At 47.1% G+C, this 10000-nt stretch overlaps 2 protein-coding genes and 1 long non-coding RNA gene across 4 annotated transcripts in view; 1 reads left to right on the top strand and 2 right to left on the bottom strand.

The window, feature by feature from the left end:
* LOC131342947 (uncharacterized) overlaps positions 1 to 4655 on the top strand; it is a 7524-nt gene extending 2869 nt beyond the window's left edge. Inside the window, exons 2-3 of the long non-coding RNA XR_009203080.1 lie at positions 2856 to 2955; positions 4369 to 4655. This is a non-coding gene — a long non-coding RNA (uncharacterized LOC131342947). The remainder of the gene's footprint in view (positions 1 to 2855; positions 2956 to 4368) is intronic.
* Positions 1 to 4738, bottom strand: part of eps8l3a (EPS8-like 3a) — a 19122-nt gene extending 14384 nt beyond the window's left edge. For both annotated transcript variants that reach the window (XM_058374284.1, XM_058374285.1), the window contains exons 1-9: positions 4649 to 4738; positions 4099 to 4140; positions 3957 to 4024; positions 3810 to 3874; positions 2808 to 2966; positions 1463 to 1606; positions 1264 to 1334; positions 995 to 1110; positions 722 to 888 (exon numbers count right to left, since the gene is read on the bottom strand). In XM_058374284.1, the coding sequence (XP_058230267.1) occupies positions 722 to 888; positions 995 to 1110; positions 1264 to 1334; positions 1463 to 1606; positions 2808 to 2966; positions 3810 to 3874; positions 3957 to 4024; positions 4099 to 4133 (825 nt within the window). In that variant the 5' untranslated portion in view covers positions 4134 to 4140; positions 4649 to 4738. The remainder of the gene's footprint in view (positions 1 to 721; positions 889 to 994; positions 1111 to 1263; positions 1335 to 1462; positions 1607 to 2807; positions 2967 to 3809; positions 3875 to 3956; positions 4025 to 4098; positions 4141 to 4648) is intronic.
* A 2263-nt stretch (positions 4739 to 7001) lies between these two features.
* The window catches only part of irf6 (interferon regulatory factor 6), a 7477-nt gene continuing 4478 nt past the window's right edge, over positions 7002 to 10000 (bottom strand). The window contains exons 5-8 of the mRNA XM_058374286.1: positions 8802 to 9017; positions 8247 to 8639; positions 7992 to 8110; positions 7002 to 7868 (exon numbers count right to left, since the gene is read on the bottom strand). Of these exons, the coding sequence (XP_058230269.1) occupies positions 7641 to 7868; positions 7992 to 8110; positions 8247 to 8639; positions 8802 to 9017 (956 nt within the window). The 3' untranslated portion in view covers positions 7002 to 7640. The remainder of the gene's footprint in view (positions 7869 to 7991; positions 8111 to 8246; positions 8640 to 8801; positions 9018 to 10000) is intronic.

The following is a 10000-nucleotide window of genomic DNA, read 5'->3' as shown; positions in this document are numbered from 1 at the left end:
CACACCATCACACCACACCCTCACGCCATCACACCCTCACACCATCACACCACACCCTCACACCATCACACCCTCACACCATCACACCACACCCTCACACCATCACACCCCACCCTCACACCATCACACCCTCACACCATCACACCACACCCTCACACCATCACACCACACCATCACACCATCACACCACACCCTCACACCCTCACACCCTCACACCCTCACACCATCACACCCTCACACCATCACCACACCCTCACACCATCACACCATCACACCACACCATCACACCATCACACCACACCCTCACACCCTCACACCCTCACACCCTCACACCCTCGCACCCTCACACCATCACACCCTCACACCATCACACCCTCACACCATCACACCACACCATCACACCCTCACACCATCACACCATCACACCCTCACACCATCACATCACACCATCACACCACACCCTCACACCATCACACCCTCACATCACACCCTCACATCACACCATCACACCCTCACATCACACCATCACATCACACCATCGCATCAAACCATCACACCCTCACATCACACCATCGCATCAAACCATCACACCCTCACAGCATCACATCGCACCATCACACCCTCACAGCATCACATCGCACCATCACATCACACACTGAGAGTGTTATGGTTAATTGTTCGGTGTTTACTTCGTTTTAGTAAAATCATTTTCGTTACTCACCATGTTCCTGTCTCTCTCTGTGTAAGGGGCAGTGCTAGGGGCAGGAGAAGGGGTGTGGTGTATTGCTGTGTCCTCTGAGTGAGGGGGCGGAGTCATGTGTTCTGTTCTGTTGTAGACTGGCTCTTCTCTGCCATCAGGTGGAGTTGGAGTTGGAGGCGGATACTGATCTGAACAGAGACTCACATTTTTAAACTTCTATCAGAAAATGAATTCAGTTCAATTCAGCCAGATGCAGTGAATTAAGTGTGGTTTGGTTCCCAGGTGTTTTCCTACCATAATCTGGAACAGTCCATTCATTGGAGGGGGAGTATGGGTGAATCCATTCTTTCTGTTCTGGAGGGGTATGTGTGTTTCTGTTGTTTTTCATCATCTGAGTCCTGTTTTTTCCCCTAACAATGAGGAGGAGACGTACACATATACACGTACATGTGGAGTCCACCAGAAGAAGTGTACTAGGACATGTAGTGAGTACACTAGGTGAAGTGTACTAGGAGAAGTTAGCAGACTAAATGGAGTAGTGCTTTTAGAAACAGTGAGAGTACCTGTCGTTGTTAGCGTTGTTGTTGCTGTAGTTTTCTAACGCTCGGTCCAGATCTCGCTTTATATAATCAGCCTGAAAAACCCCAAAGCCCCACAGACAGGAGTGTGTAGAGTCTGAGTGCACTACCCTCCCTCCATCACTGAACAAACCTTTTAAAATAAATACAATTCATAATAAAGTGTGATGGAGGCGTGTCTCACTCTCAGAGAGTCACACTGGAACATGAAGACACTGACGACACGTCCCTCACACACCGAGATCATCAGCAGAGAATTAAACACACACGTGTCCAACATCACTGTCACCTCTGACACACTGTGCAGAGGAACACAGTCCAACTCCTCCTGCACACACACACACACACACACACACATACACACACACATACACACACACACAGTACAAGACACATGACTGGTGCTCCTTAAACAACAGCAGCTAATGGAGGATCCACACACAAACACACGCACACACACACCCGTGGGCAATAAGAGCTTTGAGGTCAGAGGGAGCTGGTCAGTTTTTGGCCTTGGAGGCAAGCGTAAGTGTTTTGAATCTGATGCAGCAAGAGGAAGCCAGTGGGGGAGCAGCAGTGGGGTGGTGTGTGTGGGAGAACAGACACATTTCAGTGATGTGTGTCTTTCTCAATCTTACCTGTCTCTCTCTCTCTGAGTCTCACCTGTCTCTCTCTCTCTGAGTCTCACCAAGTCCCTCAGACTGAGTGTCACCTGAGAGATCTCTGAGTGTTACCTTTCTCTCTCTGAGTCTCACCAAGTCCTTCACACTGAGTCTCACCTGTCTCTGTCTCTGAGATTCACCTGTCTCTCTCTGAGTCTCACCCATCTCTCTCTCTCTGAGTCTCACCTGTCCCTCTCTCTGCGCCTCACCTGTCCCTCTCTCTGAGTCTCACCTGTCCCTCTTTCTGAGTCTCACCTGTCCCTCTCTCTGAGCCTCACCTGTCCCTCTCTCTGAGCCTCACCTGTCCCTCTCTCTGAGTCTCACCCATCTCTCTCTCTCTCTGAGTCTCACCTGTCCCTCTCTCTGCGCCTCACCTGTCCCTCTCTCTGAGTCTCACCTGTCCCTCTCTCTGAGCCTCACCTGTCCCTCTCTCTGAGTCTCACCCATCTCTCTCTCTCTGAGCCTCACCTGTCCCTCTCTCTGAGTCTCACCCATCTCTCTCTCTCTGAGTCTCACCTGTCCCTCTCTCTAAGCCTCACCTGTCCCTCTCTCTGAGTCTCACCTGTCCCTCTCTCTAAGCCTCACCTGTCCCTCTCTCTGAGTCTCACCCATCTCTCTCTCTCTGAGTCTCACCTGTCCCTCTCTCTGAGCCTCACCTGTCCCTCTCTCTGAGTCTCACCTGTCCCTCTCTCTAAGCCTCACCTGTCCCTCTCTCTGAGTCTCACCCATCTCTCTCTCTCTGAGTCTCACCTGTCCCTCTCTCTGAGCCTCACCTGTCCCTCTCTCTGAGTCTCACCTGTCCCTCTCTCTGAGCCTCACCTGTCCCTCTCTCTGAGTCTCACCTGTCTCTCTCTCTCTGAGACTCACCTGTGTCTCAGTATCTCTCAGCAGTAAATTCCCATTGTCCACCTCCAGGCTCATTTCCTGTCCCCAAACTCGTCCCATCGTCTCCAACAGTTTCAGACGCTCCACACAGTCCTGCAGTCCTGAGACTTCCACACCATCCAGCTCACAGGTGAACAGGTGCTGCACATGCACACACACAAACACTTATTTCAACCCAGGCTAAAAGGAAGGCTCACTCAAAAAACAGGAACTGAACCTAAATTAATTTTACATGGTGAGGAAAACTGGACTAAAACTAAGAATTTGCCTCAACTAGGGACAGTGGACTAGAGGAATGGTCTAGAGGAAGTGGACTAAAGGAAGTGGTCTAGAGGAATTGGACTAGAGGAAGTGGACTAGAAGAAGTGGACTAGAGGAATGGTCTAGAGGAAGTGGACTAGAGGAATGGTCTAGAGGAATTGGACTAGAGGAAGTGGACTAGAGGAATGGTCTAGAGGAATTGGACTAGAGGAAGTGGACTAGAGGAATGGTCTAGAGGAAGTGGACTAGAGGAATGGTCTAGAGGAATTGGACTAGAGGAAGTGGACTAGAGGAATGGTCTAGAGGAATTGGACTAGAGGAAGTGGACTAGAGGAATGGTCTAGAGGAAGTGGACTAGAGGAATGGTCTAGAGGAAGTGGACTAGAGGAAGTGGACTAGAGGAAGTGGACTAGAGGAAGTGGACTAGAGGAAGTGGACTAGAGGAATGGTCTAGAGGAAGTGGACTAGAGGAATGGTCTAGAGGAAGTGGACTAGAGGAAGTGGACTAGAGGAATGGTCTAAAGGAAGTGGACTAGAGGAAGTGGACTAGAGGAATGGTCTAAAGGAAGTGGACTAGAGGAAGTGGACTAGAGGAATGGTCTAGAGGAAGTGGACTAGAGGAAGTGGACTAGAGGAATGGTCTAGAGGAAGTGGAAAGATCAAGAACACTGTTTATAAGCTAATGCTAGTTCACTTTAGCACTGTGATTGCATTAGCACTTACCTCTACTCTGTACTGAAACTTGGCCAGTTGTTTGTTGATGGACTCGGCATATTCTTTCCTGCGCACTACACACACACACACACACACACACACATAAAAACCTGCATACACACTGCATGGTGGGTGTGTGTGTGTGTTTGGACTCACTGTAGATGGCTTTAGCGCTGGGTCGTGACAGACTGGAGCTCTGTGAGGATGTTTCATCTAAAGAGTAACTACACACACACACACACACGTCACTGTGGTGTGTACTGTATGTTATTTGTGTTACTGTTATGTATTGTCTTACTCGGACTGTAATGAGTCTGTGTAGCTGTTGAACATCGTCACCCTACACACACACACACAGATCATGGAGAAAACTCAGTATTAAAACATCACCAAAACATGTCAGTGTTCTTTAGCTGGACTTTAATCAGGTCATAAACATCTCCATCGTTCTGTCTGGTCACTCACTGAGACTCCTTTTTGTTCATCTGAAACAGGAACCTGTGACTTTACTGTTCCGATTTTCTTAATTTTAAAAGTTAATATTTTAATAAGTTTCTTATTTTTTCAGCATGATGTGAGATGTGACGCTGAGCGCTCTCTGAACTCAAACACATTGTACATCAAAGACCTCGAGAAGATCCAGCTCTCCTCACTGACCAGCAGGGACATGCCGTCTGGACCGAGGGAGAAACTGGAAGATGATGACCTTTTATTTACAGTCACATCTCTACATTAATTAAAGTCCGGTTCTGTTCCATACATATACTCCCACACACGTGTGTGTGTGTCAAATAGCATTTATAAGATAATGAAATAATCTAAAATAGTTCACAAGTTGGATTTTTTACCTGCTCTGAGTTCCAGCCTTGGAGTTGCTTTATCTGTTTGTCCTTACACTGTATGTGTGTGTGTGTAAAACACTGCTCTTTAAAATGATGTGCTGCAGATAGGGAAGTAAACTCAGAGACTCCGATTAAAGTCCACAGATAAGAGAGTGTGTTTATATCAGGTGTATAGGTGTGTCTGTACTGATGCTAAAGCTCCTGAGGACAAAAGTCATCAGTATAAACACCTGGGGGGGGTATCATGGGGTTATGAGTAATTTTGTCCTATGGACCACAGCCACAGGAGGAACACCATTCAATTCAATTCAATTTATTTTGTATAGCGCCTTTTACAATGAACATTGTCTCAAAGCAGCTTCACAAAAGAAGAAAACAGAGAAAGGGAAGGGGAAATTGAAAAATAATAATAAAAAATAAAACAATAAAAAATAACTAATTAACTAGAAATAAGAATAAATTATTAAATTCTATAATTAGACTATTTTATCCTATTTTATCCCTAATGAGCAAGCCTGTGGCAACGGTGGCAAGGAAAAACTCCCTGGGATGGAAGGAAGAAACCTTGAGAGGAACCAGGCTCAGAAGGGAACCCATCCTCATCTGGGTGACACTAAACAGTAAATAATGTAACTGTAGCTGATTAATGTCCTTTCTACAACAGAAATCAATGACCCATGAGGAACTCTTAGGTCAGTGTAGTTTCTAAGGTCATTGTAGACACTAGTTCTTTGCTGTCACGGGCAGGGCACCATCAAGTGACGAGACTCTGACCAGGGGTAGGGCAGCGGTCGCACTGGAAACTGGCAAACACTGGGAGGTCAGGAGTGGTGTGTATAGCTCAACAGAGAAGGTAGAGAGAGAAAGAGAAAGATATTAAGTTTCTGATCATGTGATGCTTAAAGACAGTGTAGATTATGTGTAAAGTGCAGGCAGGGACTCTGGCAAGACTAGCTATGACATCATAACTAAAAGGGAGAGCCAGAAGGTCACAGACATGAAGGCTTCCCGGGACATAAAGCGTCCAACCACTTCACAGTCAGTGACCCGAGCAACTTGTGAGGGTGGTAAGATGACAGCATCCAACACATCCCAGTACACCAAACACTCTGACCATGAACCTTCCAGATCTGCTCCTTTACATAAGAAAACTATACATTAAAAGCTTGATTAAACAAATGTGTGGCTTTGAAAGAGAAAGCTCTGCCCCCTGCTGTAGCCTTTGCTACTTGAGGTACACAGCACCCTTTGATCGGAGTAGGCGTGGCGGATCATAAAAGACTAAAAGATCGCTCAGGTACTGTGGCGCGAGACCATTTAGTGTTTTATAGGTCAGTAACAGGATTTTATAATCAATGTGAAATTTGACTGGGAGCCAATGTAGTGTGGATAAAATAGGAGTGATGTGTTCATATCTTCTGGTTCTAGTTAGGATTCTAGCTGCTGCATTCTGGACTAACTGGAGCTTGTTTCTGCTCCTACAGGAACATCCAGACAGTAAGACATTACAATAATCCAACCTAGAGGTAACAAAAGCATGAACTAATTTTTCTGCATCATGAAGTGACATCATATTTCTTATCTTAGCAATATTCCTAAGATGGAAGAAGGCTACCCGAGTGATATTATCTACATGAGCTTCGAATGAAAGACCAGAGTCAATAATCACACCAAGATGTTTTACTGCTGGACAAGATGAAACCAAAAGACCATCCACCATTACTCTGTAATCAGAAAGCTCACTTCTAACTGCATGTGGTCCTAGTACAAGCACCTCTGTCTTGTCTGAATTAAGCAGGAGGAAGTTAGTGGCCATCCAATGTCTAATGTCCTTTACACATTCTTCTATCTTAATAAGCTGGTGTCTCTCATCTGATTTAGCTGAGACATATAGCTGTGTGTCATCGGCTAATACCATGTTTACGAATAATTGCACCAAGGGGTAGCATATATAGGGAGAAAAGCAGTGGGCCTAAGACAGAACCTTGTGGAACACTGAACATAACCTTGGTATGCATGGAGAAGTCATCATCTAGATCTACAAACTGATAACGGTCAGTCAAATAAGACCTGAGCCAGGAGAGGGCTGTTCCTTTAACACCAACAACATGTTCTAGTCTATCAAGTAGAACAGTGTGGTCAATGGTGTCACCATGGCCACAGGACGGTGCTGTTACTGCAGCAGGTGAGAAATCACCATACAGTCAAGTGTATTTCAGTGTGTGTGTGTGAAAGAGACGAGAGAAATAAAATAAATAATGGGGGGGGTCTTTTCTATTTCATCATTCTCTTCCGCAGGACTGTCTGTTATACACACACACACACGTGTGCGATATCAATCTCTCACCAACTGAAGAAATTAGAATAGAAAATGTTTATTTTTATCTGAAATAATAATAAAAACAATAATTATATGATGGTGTAGTATACAGACCTGATAAATGTGAAGGGTTAAGGGGTAGGGGCTAGGGGGTAGGGAGTCGGGGTAAGGAGTTGGTGGGTAAGGAGTAGGGAATAGATGGTGGGGGGTAGGGAGTAGGGGGTATGGAGTAGGAGGTATGGAGTAGGGAATAGAGGGTAGGGAATAGGGGGTAGGGGAAGAGCAGAATTAGGACAGTCCCCACACTACAGACCATTTGATCAATGTCCACTTTAAAAAACAACGCACAACTGTAAATTGGAAACGAGGGTGTGTCCAGCCAATCAGAGGAGAGTCACTAATAAAATACTTTTAATATGCCATAAACATAAGACACTCAGACTACTGACACGCCCACCAGCTGACACACCCACCAGTGAACACGCCCACTAGCTGACAAAGGTGATGCATACCATCAGGGTTGATCTGAATTCATGTACATAAAATATCTGAATAATAAACAAAAACATTAAATCAACACTACAAAAACTAAGAACAGTAATATTCCATATAAACTAAATAAATGTTTTAATGTACAAGGGAAAACACAGCGGTCTGTCTCTGTGTGTTAGGCTGTCACTATGTATGCAAGGGGTGGGGCAGATGGGCAGGGCCAGCCGATGGGAGGGTCCAGGCCTCGTTGCCCTGGTGATTCTGCAGCAGGCGGTACAGCTGTTTGAGCTGCGTGACGATGTTGTCCTTTATGTCCGGGACAGAAATCTGCAGACGCACACTGGAGCTGTCAAAGGAGCGAGTTCCATCTGAACTAAACATCTCAGTGATGATCCGCGCCACCACAGGGACCACCTACACACACACAGGGATTTTACTGACAACAGTACAATACGTTCAAATATAAAGTATCCGAATTTTGAACTTTTTTTATTTTCTAAATTTTTATTGAGACACAGTGGAGTGTGTGTGTGTCACCTGCACCATGATGAGTTTTCTCTCTCTTGGACGTCCATCAGGCCACTCCTCACCAAAACAAAGATGAATATCAAACTGAGGTAGAGATGGAGTCTGACCACGCTGATGAGCTATAACACCTACACACACACACACACACACACACACACACACACAACTAAAGGTTAATATATTGTAAAGGCATGACTGAGATATTTGAGAGAGATCTGTTGGTCAGTCAGGTAGCTACATAGTTCTGTTAGTGTGATAGCTCACTGCTGAGGAAGGTCTCGAGGCAGAAGAGCTTGACTCGGCGCTGGCGCTCAATGAGGTTGGGTGCGTTGGCGTTCGGACCACACGGGCCTGACCAGTACACTTTACACTGGCAGAGACGCACAGCGTAGATGTCGTGTGCGCTGATCTCCAGGATGAGGCCACGGTCCATGACGTCCAGCAGGCGGTTGGTGAAGAGACGCTGTTTGTCGTTAGTGATGTGTTCAGTGGACGGGAAACGGAGCTGCTCCAGACTCACAGGTCCAAACAGCTCCTCCTGATTGACCATTGGTCCCAGGTCCCCGTAAAACAGCCTGCAGCCCTGTGGGTTACTGACCGTCACCGCAGGACACACCTCCTTACCACGGTAATAAAACTGTACCTCCAGATCTGTCACTGAAACACACACACACACAGTCAATAACGATTCCTGACCTCAAACCCTGTGACTCTGATGCACTACTGAGGGAACGGTGAATTGTGTACTACGTTTGTGCGTGTATGTGTACATGTGTGTGTGTAAATATGTGGTGTGTTTGTGTGTGTGTGTGTGCTCACTGGGCAGAGAGCTGATCCAGGTCTCCGGTGTAGTGAACAGCACATCGGTTATTGGCTGTGTGTCCATGTTAGAAGCAGGTTGGATCTCCATGGCTGCTGGTGCATTCATCTCCACGTCCTGAGGCTCTTTTTTAGGCCACACCTGAGGGGAGGGCTGCAGGGGGGAGGTGGAGCCTGGGGAAGTCCACACAGGTGGTGCCAGAGGAGAACCACCCACTGAGAGGAAGAAACATTTACACAGGTCAACCTTCTCCGCTGGGAGAGATGCTATGTTCTGAATCTCAATCCTTTCTCAAATCACATCCCTGCCTCCATCTCAGGTGTCGGTCTAACCCTGTCCACCTCATGTGAGACTGCAGGGCAGGACAGAGTGTAGGACAGAGTGCAGGACAGGGTGCAGGACAGGACAGGGTGCAGGACAGAATGCAGGACAGGACAGAGTGCAGGACAGGACAGAGTGCAGGACAGAATGCAGGACAAGATAGAGTGCAGGACAGAATGCAGGACAAGATAGAGTGCAGGACAGAATGCAGGACAAGATAGAGTGCAGGACAGAATGCAGGACAAGATAGAGTGCAGGACAGGATAGAGTGCAGGACAGAATGCAGGACAGGATAGAGTGCAGGACAGAACAGAGTGCAGGACAGAATGCAGGACAGGACAGAGTGCAGGACAGAATGCAGGACAGGACAGAGTGCAGGACAGGACAGAGTGCAGGACAGAATGCAGGACAGGACAGAGTGCAGGACAGAACAGAGTGCAGGACAGAATGCAGGACAGGACAGAGTGCAGGACAGAATGCAGGACAGGACAGAGTGCAGGACAGAATGCAGGACAGGATAGAGTGCAGGACAGAACAGAGTGCAGGACAGAATGCAGGACAGGACAGAGTGCAGGACAGAATGCAGGACAGGACAGAGTGCAGGACAGGACAGAGTGCAGGACAGAATGCAGGACAGGATAGAGTGCAGGACAGAACAGAGTGCAGGACAGAATGCAGGACAGGACAGAGTGCAGGACAGAATGCAGGACAAGATAGAGTGCAGGACAGGACAGAGTGCAGGACAGAATGCAGGACAGGATAGAGTGCAGGACAGAACAGAGTGCAGGACAGAATGCAGGACAGGACAGAGTGCAGGACAGGACAGAGTGCAGGACAGAATGCAGGACAGGACAGAGTGCAGGACAGAATGCAGGAC

Source organism: Hemibagrus wyckioides, linkage group LG21, assembly GCF_019097595.1.
Source record: "Hemibagrus wyckioides isolate EC202008001 linkage group LG21, SWU_Hwy_1.0, whole genome shotgun sequence".
Lineage (NCBI taxonomy): Eukaryota > Metazoa > Chordata > Actinopteri > Siluriformes > Bagridae > Hemibagrus > Hemibagrus wyckioides.
Note: the sequence above shows the minus strand (reverse complement) of the source record. Positions and strands in the feature narration are given on the sequence as shown.